The following is an 18023-nucleotide window of genomic DNA, read 5'->3' as shown; positions in this document are numbered from 1 at the left end:
AACAGCTTTTCCTGGGAAAACAACAAACTCAGCCATATTGTAAAAAACAAATCAATCACACCATCAAACGGCATGAATCATTTGTGTAAGTACACCATAAAAATGTTGTGCTCATAAGTCATGTTAATACATGTTTTCCATTACTTTAACTCATCAAAATAACCAATTTCAATTTAATTCAGTTATATGAATGCAACTAGATTTCAAAACTAGACAATTCAAGTCACTTGTCATTTGATTTAATTCATAAACTAACGTTTTTAAGTTTTGTATCATATAAAAATATTATATCCCTAACATTATATGACTCAATGACATTGGAAAATCAATCTTTATTGTGCAAATAATTTAATAACAGCAATGTTGTGGTTTATTATTTTAAACGTTGTATACACCAGACAAAGAAAAACAACAGAAAATGTTCAGGACCATGTTCAAAGAATTTCACATTTAGTATCCACATGAGATCAAAACGGTGTGTTCTTTTTTCATTGCAATTAACTGTTAATTTGGGCTCTGGATGACAATCAACAGGTATTCTTTATCTGTGAGAAAAAACAGGAGAAAGGTGGGAGCTTCATATGTTTTAAACAGTAAGACTGAAAAGCTAGAGCCATCTGATAATGAGGAGACCTACCTGGCGCCACCATGATCTCATGTTTCTTGGATCTGATGTGCAGAAATGTCAGGTCATTCTGAGGGTATATGTCTCTGACTGTACTCCTGGCTTTCACAGTCAGCTGATGCAGCAGTCCTGCATACTGCACTGTGGTCGAGTTGTCCAGTGTAGTTCTGATGGGAATACCTTAAAACACATTACAAATCCAAACAAACATATATTCAAATCAGGTAGATCAATCTGAATGTGCACATCCTGAAAAGCTTAGTAACTACAGTTCTCTGTGGTAGATTTTTATTGGGTGTGTATAAGTTATTGTATTTGTTATGAATAACTAAACACAACAGAAAGCAAAACACAACAAAACTAAAGCCTACACTACAAATATGAGGGTAGTGAGCTAGTATCCCTACAGTAAACCATAGTAAATACAGTATACCTTCTGCGTTAACGACTATTGTGCCAATAACACCCGTATGGCTCTGAATTCTCTATAAAGTGTCCTCGACTTCAGCCTGGAAAACAGCATTAAGACAAGCAGACATGATGATAACAATGATAACAATAAAAATAAACAAGAACTACATTTTGTACGGAAACTTTAAAAATAGATGTAATTGAAGTAAATACCATGACGCAAAGCAGAGACCACTTCTGTCGTGAATTCCCGTTGCTAAAAAAAAAGAGTTCCGGTTGCTATGGAAACGGAAGTACATATTTTTTGCAACAGTGCGATTAACAGATACAAGATTGAAAAAGCAAACAAGTTAATTGTGTTATGATATTTTTTCTATGAATTATTCTTGCGGTTAAATAAAATGTCAGAAAGATGCTAAATTAGTCTAGAGGATTAGTGTTACGTATCTCATCGCAAACGTGAATATATACAAATTAAAAGTCCCGTTGGTCTTGCCATGTTCTGATAATTGTACAACGGCTTTAATCTATTTTATACATAAATAAACAATTATATTGAATAAAAAAACGAGCATCTGCAGAGTTTAAGGACAATTACAATTTAGTGAGACAAAGGGAGCCAACAACCGCCCCCTATAGGAAATAATATGTTTATACAACTTCAGTGTACATATTTAGCGTATTCAAATGTTTTATGTTATTGTTTTGCAGTAACCAGATGTAACAAAGTGGTATTTAAATTATTTAGACTTTTTTCATCCATTTTGTTTATGCTCCCAAATATACTTGTTAAAGTGAAACACCTAGTCATTATGATTTAGAAAAAAATAAAAACAGGCAAGAGTGGATATGGTTTGGAAAAACATTTCATGACATTTTACACGATTTTGATTGATATATTTAGCATTTTATTAATTGTTTCCGCCATGACCTATTAAGCTAATACAAGCTTATTTTAAAACATATCATGTGTGTTTAATATCTATCCGATTAATTATTTTATAAGGTTACTTGTTCATTGTCCTTTAAAATATAGTCAATTTCACGTTATTTAAATATATTGGTATTTCCTAGCACCTTTTGGTTGCAATTACACAAGTGACCAACAGATGACCTCAGGGGGGCGGTGTTTGAGACAAAAATAAAACGTCAAAATATATATTTTAAGGTTTAAAATGTGTTTTTTACATAGTTTACATATTCTGCTGCCAGAAGTAACACCTGACACAATCTATCACACGAATATGTACCGATTCGTGGTCTTCCGCAAGGGTTACGCCAAACGTACATGGCGGCCAAATGGCGTCACGTGGTTACATCACGAGTAGACGCCCGGTCACGTAATGCGCGCCACAGAGGAGCACTGCAGGTGTCACAGCGGTCTACGATGATGATGTAATGTTGCTACGGATGGCGGTGTGTGCCAGGCTATGTGGAGTGGGTCAGTCTCGCCGGTGCAGGCGGCGGCAAAGGCAAAGCCAGGCGGACCGAGAGAGCGACTCGGAGATGGACATGGACGATGAGGAAGACGAGAGGGTCGTGGGCAAACTAAAAGACGACCTCGATGGGAGCAGCTGTCATAAGACCCGCGGTGCGGGGCCTAGCGGTGGACACGAGGCCTCTGCGGGGCCGCCTCATCCGCAATCGCTGCTGGATTTGCCCCCGGAGATTTTAGTGGAGATCTTCTCGTCTTTACCGGGCACGTCGCTGCCGAATCTGGCGCTGGTGTGCCGGAAATTCAGGCAGATCATGAATACGGAAACAATCTGGAGGAGGAGATGTACAGAGGGTAATGACATGCCATGTCTGTGTTTACATTAGTGCCTTATACAGTCAGTATAGGACAATGAACCGTATATAATATATTTACAGAAATGTATATAAATGGATTTAAAGGAGGACAAAAAGCTGCGCGAGTCCGTGTGTGCGTTGACAGCTCCTATATATATAACAATATGGGCAACATCGGCACCCGAATTTAAAACGGCTGTCAATGTGGTATAGCTTACTAGGTTCTGAAAACAGTTGCGTTTTGGTGAATGTTGCAGGTGAATTAATAACAATCAATTGAATAAGTAACTCCTGAACACAAGTTGTATTGCATATGCATGAGATTGGGAGATTCGTATTGTTAATTCAAGCTGTTGATACGTGGCAACCTGTTTAAATTTGCTCAAATACATTTTAGTGACCTTGTGAGTGGGGGTCAGCTTTTTATCATAATTCCCACAGTTAATACACAACGACCATCTGTTTAACCATCTGTTTAACATGGCCAAATGTGTCCTCGTTTTAATAAAGAGGATTTGTTGAGAAAATATGACATAGTCAATATAACCTTAGAATAATAATACTTTTAACATCAGAGAATTGGAAAGTATCATTTCCAGCATGTAATATATATATTTAATAGACGTTTCAGTGGCAACAATACAAACGTTATGTGGCCCAAACGTAACTTCCGGTAGACCTCCTCAACTTATCCATAACTGTTGAGGATTCGTAGGATTCATAATATACAATAAAACATTAATTTAAGTTAATTTGTGTTATTAATAGAAACTAAGTTTAAAATATATTTTTATATAATAACCAAATGCAAACCAGAAGATAACTTCGGGCCAGGTTCGTGTGTTCGATGAAACCACTTTGTCCTGCACTGAAATATTTAACAGTAACAGATCCCCTAAACAGCATATAGGGTCTTTGTATGCAAATTAGGCATGGGCCGGTATTCTAGTTTGACGATATGATAACCTTTCGCAAACCTGCCACGGTTTCATGGTATTTTAATTACAACACTTAAAGTCTGTAATTTTCAAATATCTGCGTATACAAACAACAACTTTTCAACTGGACACAAATACATTTTTAACCAACATTCATAGAACATATAATATATGTCGAGTAAAAATAAAGCCTTAAATTATAATTCTCTTTCAAAAAAATGGTCATAGTCCATAAATTAGGCCTAGACATCAAACATTGCATTACATGACTTAATTATGTATTTTTGCGTAAACACAGCTCAAACCTTAGAAACGGTATCACAGAAATTTGTCTGTGGTTTTGAATCCTTGACCCTTTCAAACCTCGGAATACCTTGAAACTGATATTCGGTCCATGTCTAATCCAAGTAGGCCTACATGAAAACCCACCCCAGCAGTTTCTACAATTATTTTTTTCACCCCCCTACTCAAAAACAGTACCACACTGTAATATAATGACCCAAATATGTTTTTTTATATATAAAGTTTTATATATATACTGTACTTTATAAAATTACTGTAATCTGAAGACTATATAAACTTTGTTGGTGATGGCATGGTGTTGTGATGTCATAATTTATTTTTGCAGCTGTATTTTATGGCTGGAAAACATCACAGGACTTCTAAAATCTGAACAGATTTTTTTTAACTAGACATCATACACTTGCAGACTTTTTTAAGTTTCAGATAGAGACACTCTTAACTGATAAAATCTGTAGACTGGGACAGACTTTCTGTAACAAGTCCAGACTGAAAATCTGGGCAAAATCTGAGGCGTTTGTATAAGATGCGCAGCTGTAAATAAAATGGACCAGTGCATGTGTTTTAAAGTTGTTTAAATGTAAGATATTTTTTGGTCTGTATTGTCTAGCTACCGTTTGTCACTTTTTTTGTCTTCTTTTAGAATTCGGTATGAAAGATGACCTGCGGAAGATGGAGATTGTGGGTATGTCAAGCCGAGAGCTTTATGTTAAAAGTAAGTCATTTTAAGTTACAGTAACCACAAAGTCACTGATCGTGTCATTCCCTCTGAATTGAATTGAAGTGAAGTGTGTTTTTCTGTGCAACTATATTTCTCGACGGTTTTAAAAAAAAAATGACAGTTTTCAAACAGGATGGGTATTTATTCAACCAACCAATAAAATCAGACAACATTTAAAAATTACATCTGTTAATCATCATGTACACCTGTACTGTATATGCTTGAGATTAGAGATAATATTCTTTTTTATTTGACCTCATACTTAAATGTAATAATAAATCACCTTTATTGACTTGCGTAAATAGTTAAGTCTACAATTTAATTTTGGTTACAAGAAAACTCTATAACCTGCATACAATCTCTCTCCCTTAATGTTCGTTAACTTCTTCATATTTGACTATTGTGCGTCTGGCTCAAAACAGACGTAAAGGATCAAATGTGTGGACGTTCTTTTAGCTTCTGGAAACACTCACCCAACAAGGAGCTGCCCACTCGTTGTCAACAAATCAAGTGAAGTGGTTGAAAAACACCCATCCAATGCTCTTATTTGGTTTCGATATCGTGGAAGAGGGGAACACCTTTGGCTTACTTCATTTCCTAAAATACCCTAAAATTCTGTCATTATTTTCTCGCCTTTGTTTTTAGCCAGGAAAACTTTTTTTATGGAACACAACATGAGTTATTGTGAAGACTGCTGGTTGTCAATGTATGAAGCTTTTACGCTTTTAAACCTAAAGGCTCTCAAAGACACTTTTAATGAGACCTTTTTATGCCTTATTTTTTATTACATTTCGAAACTTTTTCATTCTTTTTCAAAACTTTTCATTACAGTAAAGAAAGTGTGGTTGCACAGTGTACCGCCGCTACGGTAAAAAAGCTTCAAAATTCCTGTGATGCCGCTCTGTTTTTAAATCTTAGTGCCGTAACTAATGTCGCATAGGCACATTAACGTTCATTTGAACACTCTCATCTGTCTTTTTGCAGTGTTTCTCTCCTAAAAGAATCCGTGTTTTGAACGACTTGGACAAGATAATGATTCAGTGCTTGCTTCGTTTTTAAATGAATCAGCTGTTTTGAATGAGTTGGTTTGTCACAAATAAATTGACGCTACCTACTGGTCATTTTACATTTACATTTAGTCATTTACTAGACGCTTTTATCCGGAGCAACTTACAAATGAGGGAAACAATGGAAGCATGTGGAACAACATGATGACAACAAAAAGCATAAGCTCAGTAAAACTGGTCTCATATAACCTACCACAGCATACAAAGCTAAGGTATTTTGTTTGTTTGTTTATTTTTTATCACATTTAAAGTAAGCCTAACATTTTCGTTTATAAGCATTGTTATAAATGCAATTTGTCGCACATTGATTGAATTAGTTCCAGTGTAATAATTGTTTTTATTTACTACAATGAACTTTGTCCAATTACTACTGTTAATACTACAAATATTGTAATGTGCTGTATAATACAGTTCACTAAATACAACATGTTTCATTTAGATCTGTGTAGTAAGGAATTTTGGTCTATTTAGTAGATTTTATTTATGAGCATGACACAGCATTCCAATACTACTTGGTATCGTGATGTTTCATAAAGCATAGTATCGTAAGATATGTTAATGGAACCTTGACAACCCTAAAAGAAAGTAACCAAAACAGGAATATGAAAAGTCACACTGGTAAAACAACAATGAAGGTGGGTAACTGCTGACAGAATGATACTTTTGGGTGAACTATCGCTTTGATCGCCATTGATACCATTTTTCACCTTCACATTAGCTCTCTGTGACACTTTCTGATTGAAAACTTTTGTCTGGTTTGTTTTATTTGAATTACGTACAGGAAGTTATATCATCGTTTTAAACAAACAAAGGCAAACTAATAATGCTAGTGTCCTATTTTTGTTAAATTATTCATTATGCAATGCACCATTTCAAGGGTTCTTTGTTAATTTAGTTGTTTTAAAGGGTATTCTAGAATGTTTACACCCCTACTGTTTGTAGTTCTTGACAATTGACAGCAGGACATGCAGTGTAAATCCACGTTTGTGTGGTCAGCTGTTGTGCTGTTTTGCCACTCTTCTCTTCCTGTGGCACACCCACCTGTGTACCTCTCCAGGTGTGAACACGCAGGTGAAGTCAGGGCGCTTTATAAAGCTACTCCCCGATTATGAGCATATGGACTATCGGGACTTGTACAAACACTGTATGTACTGTATGCGCGTGTGGTGGACGAATCACATCGCTGCCTGTGAAAGGTGCCGGTCGGAGATGCTCAGCTGCTGATCTCAGACAGTTTCACATTTAAGGGGTCTTATTTTATCACAATGAGTCAAAAGTTCCTACTCATCCCTGTCATATGTGTTTTAATATTGGACACATTTCAGTCATCATATTTCTAACCATTAAATAAAACGCTGCTGTATTATCAAATATTTGTGATCGATATTTGGGTAGTTGACAAATAAACTGGATGTGTCCTATGATGTGATAGCAAAAAAAATGTAAAAATTAACAATTAAGATAAATCTCTCTTGTGCTATTTAATCAGTATGAATAATGATGCATAGTAAAATTATATATAATAAACAGTTTGTTTTCTAGATTTTTGCTGTCACACCAAAGGCATATTTTGTCAACTACATATTTCTCAACCTTTGTGTTAACATAATATACGTCTGTGTAATGTGCATATTTCTTTTGTTTTTAAAACACACACATACACTTAAACCGGTATATATATTTAGGAAATATTTACATGTATATATTTCATTTAAATTGTATAAACTTATTCAGTTTTATAGTTTCTATTTTTCTTAAATATATGCATGTATACGGTATGTATGTGTTTATAAATACAAAACATTGTTTACAGTACATAGACATATATTACGTCACTTTTATTCTGGATGCAATAAATCGCAATTAATCGTTGAACAGCCCTGGTTAATTTTTATGTTAGAATTTTATTCTGAGCATTTAAACCTTAAAATCTATTTTTTGCAATTTGCTATCAGTTTATCCGTCATTTTTTTGTGAAATGTTATCGAATTTAGTCACAAATGTCTCTTATCAGCAAACAAATTAATTGTAATTTTTTTTTAATTGTGCATCCTAATCTCATACTATTCATGTAGTCTGGCATACTAACGAATAGTCTGCAGATTGGGATGAATCGTTATATTTTTGGCAGGACTTGAAAAATCCGTTCTGGGAGAAGCACGAGAGCAACTTTTTGTCGAGCGCAGTGCACGGCTGTGTGTCTTGCATGTGTGTGTGATATATTACGTTTTATTTTTCTGGGGTTGCTGTGCCTTAGCATTTTAAATGCATATATTTTATGTGTTTTTCAGTGCTACATCCATACAGACACATCCTTGGTCTCTGGCAGCCTGATATTGGCCCATATGGAGGATTATTGAATGTGGTGGTAAGATCCTGCATTATTAACAAAAGCTACTGATTCATTATAGTCTTCAATCATTGAAAGGAAAAGTTCATCTCAAAATCAAAATTTGGTTATTTTTAACTCAACCACATGATGCACAACATGTTTTAAGACGTGTTCCGGCGTCTTCGGAACACAAATTAGATTAGATTAGATTAGATTCAACTTTATTGTCATTACACATATACAAGTACAGTGTAACGAAATGTAGTTTAGGTCTAACCAGAAGTGCAATTAGCAAGTGCAGATATACAGTGTGAAGATACTATAACCATGATGTCTGGAGGAGGCATGGAAATCTCTCGGATGTCACCTAAATATTCTTTATTTGTCTTTTGAAGGAGCTGGGAGGTCTTAAAACACGTTAAATGTCGTGTGGGTGGGTAAAAAATAGCACAATTTTGATTATGAGATTAATTTTTCCTTTAAAATTCACTTGAAAAAAGTTCTGTGCTAATGAATGAGAGAATGAATGAGCCATTTATATAGCACTGATGATTAAAGAATATGTACTCACATTGGTAGCAACCTCAAGATATCATTGTGTATTTGCATATTGAGTGTCATGACATAATATAAAATAAATAAACGTTTTTGAAACATGATTAGATTACATTACACACAAAATACTTTGCAAAGGTTGCGCTAGCCAAATATTCATACTTGTATATTCTTTTTATTGACAAAAATGATTTAATCAAATTACATTCACAATTTTTGTACAGTTAAATTGATGAAAAAACATCACAAAACGTTTTTCATTCATGTTGTACATATGAAACGTTCACATGACAGTTGGCTATTCAGATATTTTTGACACGTAGCTTTCAACATAGTACTGCATGATTTTTATTGTATACCCATAATCTTGCCTACAAAATTGTACTGATAGTACACAAATTAATATTTACCCAACATCTGTTTGTGTATCATCATGTATCTTTTTTTCAGTTACAAATAGCTGCTGTAATCCGTAAACTTTGTTTTTATCGCCATCTGTGGTTGAAACATAGAATTGCAGGTGAATTTACGAGGTTAAAGGACACCAAAATCATATCAGACATCTCAACTTATACATCATTATTGAAGCTTATAATTACAAATAAGGGTAAGATAAGAAGACTGTTTGGAATACTGATTTTTGGTCACAAATACGTTACTGAGTGCAGCTTTATATAAAATATGTTTATAATACAATATATGTATCGCAGATACCAACATTTGATAATTTCATTGTTTCAATCGTTCCATCTTCTGATAAAAACCTTTTAGGTCGACGGGCTGTTCATCATAGGCTGGATGTATCTCCCACCCCATGACCCCCGTGTGGAGGACCCAATGCGCAGACGGCCCCTTTTCCGCATCCACATGTGGGAGAAAAACAAAGCCACGGTAGAATGTATGTACGGTCACAAAGGCCCTCATAAAGGAGATATTCAGGTAAATGAAACCTATACTTTAGTCAACATCATGACTTGACGTCTGCTTTCTGCCTTAATGTCATTTAACAGACACTTTTATCCAAAGAGACTTGGAGAAGTAATTCAATAGATTGCAAATTTTGTTCCTCAGACTGTGAAAAAAGATGAGTTTTCCACCAAGTGCAACCAGACAGACCACCATCGTATGCCTGGGGGCAGACAAGAGGTAGAAACTTCCGAACGATTTGCATTTCAGTCCTTTATAGATGGCAAAGCAAAGTTTGGATGCACACTGAGCTCCAGGTCTTCTGTATGTAGGAGTTCAGGACATGGTTAGAGGAGGAATGGGGAAGAACATTGGAGGATATTTTTCACGAGCACATGCAGGAGTTGATCCTCATGAAGTTCATTTACACCAGCCAATATGAGTGAGTCTTCTCATGAACAGTCAAATTATATAATTATTTGTGTAATTCATGTCTTTATTATAGGTTTTGATTACTTCATATTTACAAGTAAAAGCTAACCAAATCAGTCAACTGAAATATTCTCTACACTACATTTTTTGGTGGCAATACTGTAAATGTTTAAGTACCAATTTTTTTTACATTAATTCAACTAATCCAAATAAGCAATTTCAACTTATTTTTAGAAGTTACAGCAATTCATCACTGGTCAGTTTTTAAAACAATCAGTTGAAATGACTTAAAGCTTAATCTTAGCTGATGCCTAATGAATTTGAAGTTCGTGCCAAATAATGTTTGTTTATCTTTTGCTGCTGAATCTGTCTACAGAGAAAACATAAACATTGAAAACTCCAAACAAACAAAACCAATTGAGCTGTGTACCTATACTGCATTTCCTATTATATGCACATTCTTAAATTGCGACATTATGATGCAGACAATGCTATCCCAGAATGCATTATGATGGGTTTAGGATAGTGGTTGAGTTAAAAAAAATGTCAGTTTTAAATATTTTATTTTTTATACTAAAAAGTAGGGGTGTAACGATATATTGTATTTCGAAATTTCGCAATACAAAAATGTTACGATTGCGCATTGTGGATAGATGGCGATATTTTACGATATGTTTAATTCTATTCGTTGAGCGGTCAAGACGCTACACTACTCTGCGCCAGCACGTCACGTGTACTTATCTCACAATATTCGATAGAGAGAAGGGTCTCTGAAAGAAGACACAATCTGTCTCTTCAGATTCTTTAAAGAGCGTCTTACTTTCCTTCAAAATCGCTGGTAAAACACAGCGAATTTGAAGCGTGACTGCAAGCGAGTCACCACGAAACTCATTACAAAGTCAGGCACAAACGTGTTCATATGCCAATGTTCATTTATCCGCCACTCTGAGCTGTTGCATACCGTGATATTCAACATAAAGTAAGCCAAAAGACACCAGCACTGTTCCGATCAGAGAAGTGATGAAGTGAGTCGTACTGTATATTAAAAGATTGAATGACATGCTAAAAAAAGTATGTGATTTGCATAATTGAAGAAATGTAATACAGTTTAAGTAATTTGCCTTTTTGAAAGATTAGATATTTCTCATTCATTACCGTCTCAAGCAAAGACCGTGCAAAGACATCAGCCAATGGCGTTTGAGTGTGTGCTCTATCAGAGCGTTTCATTGGTTGAACGTACTGAATGAATACGCCCTTCACGAACGAGTCAATTGAGTCAAATTGGGACTGAATGAACAAGTACATGTCGTTCATGGTCTAATGAGTTTGTGTTGCGACAATGAAAATCCAGTAGTTACTGAACTTTTCTGAAAAATAAAGGCAATGACCTGGTTTAATTTAATTCTAAGGTAAAGTAAATTATGTCAAAACAGTTACATTTTTGTATAGAACATTTAATTACACCAATTAAATGTTAATCCAGATAGATTATAGTAGACCTATGTAATGTAGATTTTGTTGACTAAAAGTAGACAAAAAAGGACTATTAACTAGACTATGATAAAATGGGATGACTTAAACTAAATTGCATTTTAGTCAAAAGACTAAAACTAAATCAAAATTTGCTGTCCAAATTGACACTGATCTTAATTCTAATTACAGTTAAGCCTTAAAATGTTAAAAATTCTTTATTAAATTGTATGTACAACAAAAAAGTTACTAAATTGTTAATATTTTGAAAATAAATGTTATTTGTATTTCAGTTTCATTTTTTCATTTTGTTCAAAATATCGAGATGTGTATCGTATCGTGAACCCAGCATCGAGATATGTATCGAATCGTGAGCTGAGTGTATCGTTACACCCCTACTAAAAAGTATGTAAAACACATTCAAATGGGCTTCTTAACCGAATGTGTCATCATTGTGCATTATGTTAATCACAGAATTAAATTAGCAACCTGCTAACATGAAATCTTTTTTGAGACTTGCACCACGCTACTGACAAGCAACTGAACTTTTATGTTTTTGAATGTTGTTTTCTGGTTTTAGTAATTGCCTGACGTATCGGCGGATTTATCTGCCCCCGTACCTCCCCTCAGATCTCCTACAGCCGGGTCTCTTTAAAGGGACGTATGGAAGTCACGGCCTGGAGATTATAATGCTAAGCTTCCATGATTCTAAGGCCAAAGCCACTAAGCTTACTGTAAGTAATATTGTAAAAAAAAATCACCGTAAAGATATAAAATAACAGATTTAACATCTTCAATCCTAAATTTTTATTGTAAACTTTGAACTATTTCATATACATTGTTCTAATTTTTTTCTGACTTTTATAGGGTGATCCTAACGTCCCGGCAGGTCAGCTGACCTTAGAAATAGACCTGAATCGCCCGCTACGTCTGCCAGACCTGGAGCACCAGAGGAACATGGACGAGCTCTCACGCCTGGTGATGGGGGTGCACGTGGAGGCCCAGAGGGGTTTACAGGACCGGGACGCTCCGCCAGAGGGTGCAGAGGCGAGCCCGCCTCAGGAAGAAGGGGGCTCAGATTCAGCTCCCCCTGATGGAGAGGAGAGTGCCGGGGAAGTAGCTGCTGAGTGCAGTGACACACCTCAAACACAACCATTTGTACTTCCTCTGGGAGTCATGGCACGTAATGAAGTGTACCCTCGAACCTGTAAGATGTGGTGAGTGTGCCAGTGTTATTATATTTCTGTGATGAACATTAATAACTATTGAGTAGAGGACTACAGAATAGTAAAAGGATAAATATATATTTATACACTGTATATACAGCGGGGAAAATAAGTATTTGACACATCAGCATTTTTATCAGTAAGGGGATTTCTAAGTGGGCTATTGACACAAAATTTCCACCAGATGTAGCAATCAAGCCAAATATTGAAATCATACAAAGAAATCAGAACATTTAAGTATACAAGTTCAGTCATAATAAATAAAGTGAAATGACGCAGGGAATATCTATTGAACACATGAAGGTAACAAGGTGCAAAATGGCATAGAAAGGCAGGAGATCACCTGAAATCTGTCAGTATTGAGAGAGAAACCCTGCCCCCTATCAGTCCTAATTGATGGCCTATAAAGGCTTCTCATTACCTAGGAGGCACACAAGAAAAAGTTCATGATGGGTAAAAGCAAAGAACTCTGTAGATCTTTGTAATCTCATCGTTGAAAAGCATTTTGATGGGAATGGTTATAGGCGCATTTCCAGAATGCTGAATGTTCCTGTGAGCACTGTTGGGGCCATTATCCGGAAATGGAAAGAGCATCATTTCACCATAAACCGGCCACGGTCAGGTGCTCCACGTAAGATCCCTGTCCAAGGAGTCCAAAGAATAATCAGGAGAGTTCTCCAAGAGCCAAGAACCACTCGGGCAGAACTTCAGGAAGACCATGCATCAGCAGGTACTGTTGTTTCAAAGAAAACTATAAGCAATGCGCTGAACCGACATGGCATCCATGCACGCAAGACTCCATTGCTGAACAAACAGCATGTTGAGGCTCGGTTAAAGTTTGCGAAAGAGCATTTGGAGAAGCCTGTGGATTATAGGGAGACTATAGTATGGTCAGATGAAAGCAAAATTTAACTTTTTGGCAGTCATTCTACACACCATGTTTGGAGAAGAAATGGCACTGTCCGCCACCCCAAGAACACCATACCAACAGTTAAATTTGGGGGTGGAAGCATCATGGTTTGGGCCTGCTTTTCATCAAGGGGTTCTGGCAGACTTCATATTATTGAAGGCAGGATGAATGGAGAAATGTACCGGGACATTCTGGATAAAAATCTGCTGCCATCTACCAGAAAGCTGAAAATGAAAAGGGTGGACATTTCAGCAAGACAATGATCCCAAACACAAGGCCAAGGACACAATGAAGTGGTTTCAAAGAAAGAAAATCAAGCTGCTTTGAATGGCCTAGTCAATCACCTGACCTAAATCCCATAGAAGATCTATGGAGAGAACTGAAAATCAAAGTTCATAAAAGAGGCCCAAGGAACCTTCAAGATTTAAAGACCATTTGTGCGGAAGAATGGGCAAGAATCACTCCAGAGCAATGCAGACGACTGGCCTCTCCATACAAGAGGTGTCTAGAAGCTGTAATCACCAACAAAGGCTTTTCTACAAAGTATTAAATAAAGTGTGTTCAATACTTATTCCCTGTGTCATTTCACTTTATTTATTATGACTGAACTTGTATACTTAAATGTTCTGATTTTTCTTTGTATGAATTCAATATTTGGCTTGATTGCTACATCTGGTGGAAATTTTGTGTCAATAGCCCACTTAGAAATCCCCTTACTGATAAAAATGCTGATGTGTCAAATACTTATTTCCCCGCTGTATACTGTATATTTAAAATGTTTAATTCGAGTTGTGTAATTTTGTTTTTAGTTTATTTAGTTTTATTAATATTTAGAATTATCTTTGGTTTTTATTGTAGTTTTTATGTTTATATTAGTATAATTTTAAGGACTTTTGTAAAGTTTACTAATTTGTTATTGGATATTTTTGTATTGCTATAAGTATATTTTTCAATATATATATATTTTTTGTTTATATTAATTTTCAGTTAATCATTTTAGTTTCTCATCTTGAACTTATTTCATTTTATTGCTGAGAAAATGTTAGTTTAGATTAGTTTTAGATTTTAACCAATATACACCACTAATTAAAATTTTAATATAACCGGAAATGATGGAAACGCTACAAAATATAAAAACACAACATTTAAAATGTAGTTACATTTATTATTATATATAATGACAATAATGCACATCAATCATATTATCCAGTTTTGTACAATTTGTGGTAATTTAATGGGAATGTGGTTCCTAAATTCAGAATTTAAAATTACAGCCAAATTTCTTTAAATCAATGCCTCTGGTTAAGCTGTTCAACTGCGCTATTCAGTTAAAATCAAGAACAGTGATACCTACTGTATTTCCTCTCATGATCATTCACCTACTGCTATTAACAGAACATTGTTGATATAGGTACAGTATGTAGAAACCGTATTTATGAATGTGTAAATTATAGGAACAAATACGTTTTGTGTGAATCACACTGCTGTCAGAATGCTTAGTGTCTTGAGACCTGTTAGACATGTGGCTATTATTTTTCTGGGTTGCTCTGGATGAAAATCTATCAATTGTTTATTAAATAAAAAATATACCAGAAAAGTTTGAAGGTTAAAAAATCGTTAACTAGTGTAAAGTAGGCTAGGACTAGGTACATGATTTTCAGGGGAAAAACAGGAGAACTTATAGTAACCTTGTCTTCTAGAGTGAATGTTTTCAAATAAAAGCAGTTGTCCTCTTTTTACTTTTTGTTTCAGTCTAAGGGAATTTTATATTCATATTTAGATACTGTTTATCGGCCAATATATCGGTTATCGGCTTCCAATGTTAGGGAATTATCGTCCAATAAGGACATATCGGTGCATCTCTCAATATTATTTTATTTAAATGCATTCATGCTTTTTATGTTTATTATATGTAATATTACATAATCTGTCTTATAATAGATGTTGTTTATAAAAAAATGTATATTAAACAGATATGCTAAAATATAAAAAATGAGTAACCAGGTTTGTACATTTCAGTTTTTACGGAACCGGCCTGATCGCCGGCCACGGCTTCACGAGCCCGGAGCGCACACCGGGTTTGTTCGTCCTGTTTGACGACGACCGTTTCGGCTTCATCTGGCTGGAGCTGAAATCCTTTAGCTTCTACAGCCGCCTGACGGATCAGCTGACCCACGCTCAGGCCCCCAACATAGAGCGCTTCGAGGCAATGCTCCGCAACATGCAGTCATGGACATCCTGATAGCACTAATTTTTTCCACCATCAGACACGCACACACTCCTGCTTGCATCTGCACAGGTGTGTTTACGGCGGCATGCACATAAAGGTTGTATTATATTAAGCCTTTCTTATCAGCTTTTTAATTAATTTATTTTTGTAACCGGAAAACGGTGATGATGAATACCATGATGTGAAAATTCACCCGTGTACTCTGAAACAAGCTGAGTGTGCCTCTGATTTCATCTATACCCAGAATCCTGTGGTTTTGTGTTTTAGAATTAGTTTTAGATTACGTTAGCTGCGTTTGTCATCTTTAAATCAATGTAATATATGTTATTTATTTTTCTTGTGAACATTATTTGTAAAATCCAGACTGTATTTGACAAACATTGTGACATGCAAGTGCTCTTTCAGTTTTTTGGTATTGTCATAAAAGTAGTAATCTTGAAAGAATTCACATTGACAAAAAACAAATGAACAGTAAATACCTTATTTTTAAGTAAAGACTTATTTTTGCTTAAGCGATTCCAAGTTTTCTTAATCATCACTGCTCATTTGCATAAATGTAAATTTATCTCAAAACACTGTCAGGAGTAAACGTAGTATTACTCTTAATTGATTTATAATGCTCACACGTTATTCCACAACAATATTATTGGCTTACAATGGCTTCATTTTTGGGATCAATTTGATCTTGGCGTCTGCTCTAAGTTGTCAGCACATTTTACACCCATGTGTAAACATTTGTTTCATTGTCATTGCGATTCTTTTCATCTAGCTGTGCTGCTCTCTTCCAAGTGCTCTTCCCTACGCAGCGTAGATGTTTATCCGAGGAAAGATTCCTCTACTTTTGTATTTGACTGCAGCATTACTTGCATTGGAAAATCATCAACCAGTATAATGTAAACTGAATATATAATATAAATGCGTTAAAAATATTTAAACACTGATAATTATATTTCACCTTTGTTTTAGGGACGATTGTATATAAGACCATATACTAATTTTAAGTATGTCGCCTGTGTTTACAAACTCTAGAATTGTTTCAAGTGGATTATTCACATAGCTTTGAATATGTTTACGTGTACTGATGTTGTACAACTGATTTTATTCAATTGACTTTTTCAATTTCAATTTTTTTTAAATTGAATTGATTTGTGATTTGAGTTGTTTATGTGGGCTGCTATTTCACCGATATTCCCATGTATTATCTATCTTTCCTTCAATATTACAAAAAAAGTCACCATAAATTGCCCCGTTGTACTTTAACACATACCTAATGTTTTTTGTCAAATTAATTTGTGCACATTTTTCTGAAGATATACATTTTGTCTTCCTAAAATGTATTCACTTTGTCTTCCTCAGAAACGTCTTTAATATTTTGATAATGTCACCAAGAACACACCTCTTATTGGTTAATGATAACCAATACCAATTGAGGAATTGTTTTAGATTAATGTTCTATGTAAGCAGACCTTCTAAAATTTTGCCAGTCGTAGCGCATATATTTAAGTTTCAAGCAATAATAATTTTTTAATTGATAAAGGTGCGATATCGAAAAGCTCTTGAGGGTTAAAATCCTGTCTTATATTGGCTACATTTGCTCTCCAAAATAGAAACCATGTTTGGGTCTGGTTCCAGGTGAAAAGCCAACTTGATATACTTTTTCATTCATAAATATGTTGCTTTATAAAAGTACAATGGGTTGCAAATGATATTTCATTTTGACTTTCCCTCCATTATTTATTATATCATTCTTTCTTTCGTGCCGCTACTGTGATGTAGCTTTGAGCAAAACACTGTGCCTCCAACTTATTTGTCCCGTTTTTTGAGGTCTTTATGTTTTGACTGAAATGGAAAATATGTTAACTCCATTATAAATGTAATTCGAGAATCAGGCAGTGTTAACATTTTTTTTTCTTACAATTATAAAGCAAACCACAGGAATATAGAATAATTCGATAAAGCATATTCCTCATTGGCAATGTGTTAATATTGTCAAAAGCTGTCTATGTATGTTTGCCAGTTTTAAATTCATGACTAGTATGCAGCCAAATTCAGGGAGGTTTGCAGCTTTAGCCTTCGTTTGTTCTCAATAAAATGGAGATAAAAACAATG

At 35.1% G+C, this 18023-nt stretch overlaps 2 protein-coding genes across 2 annotated transcripts; one reads left to right on the top strand and one right to left on the bottom strand.

The window, feature by feature from the left end:
- Window positions 1-312: 312 nt before the first annotated feature.
- dynlrb2 (dynein light chain roadblock-type 2) lies at window positions 313-1164 on the bottom strand. Its single transcript, XM_056740707.1, is given in 3 exon segments — window positions 313-545; window positions 638-805; window positions 1059-1164. Coding segments are annotated over 3 exon segments (315 nt in total). The 3' UTR covers window positions 313-504.
- Window positions 1165-2270: 1106 nt separating this feature from the next.
- On the top strand, window positions 2271-18021 carry fbxo31 (F-box protein 31). Its single transcript, XM_056740290.1, has 9 exons — window positions 2271-2825; window positions 4709-4780; window positions 8145-8221; window positions 9512-9679; window positions 9812-9886; window positions 9979-10088; window positions 12129-12282; window positions 12416-12765; window positions 15704-18021. Exons 1-9 carry the CDS (start codon window positions 2435-2437, stop codon window positions 15924-15926), a joined length of 1620 nt encoding a protein of 539 aa, XP_056596268.1. The 5' UTR covers window positions 2271-2434; the 3' UTR covers window positions 15927-18021.
- The last annotated feature ends 2 nt before the right edge of the window (window positions 18022-18023 follow it).

This window comes from Triplophysa dalaica, chromosome 24 (genome assembly GCF_015846415.1).
Source record: "Triplophysa dalaica isolate WHDGS20190420 chromosome 24, ASM1584641v1, whole genome shotgun sequence".
Taxonomy (NCBI): Eukaryota; Metazoa; Chordata; class Actinopteri; order Cypriniformes; family Nemacheilidae; genus Triplophysa; species Triplophysa dalaica.
Note: the sequence above shows the minus strand (reverse complement) of the source record. Positions and strands in the feature narration are given on the sequence as shown.

Excerpts from the sequence above, each read along its gene's own strand:
- fbxo31 (XM_056740290.1), top strand. The coding sequence starts at position 2,435 with ATGTTGCTACGGATGGCGGTGTGTGCCAGGCTATGTGGAGTGGGTCAG. Across the intron at positions 12,283-12,415 it reads CCAAAGCCACTAAGCTTACT|GGTGATCCTAACGTCCCGGC; the intron begins GTAAGTAATATT and ends TGACTTTTATAG. Across the intron at positions 12,766-15,703 it reads CCTCGAACCTGTAAGATGTG|TTTTTACGGAACCGGCCTGA; the intron begins GTGAGTGTGCCA and ends TGTACATTTCAG.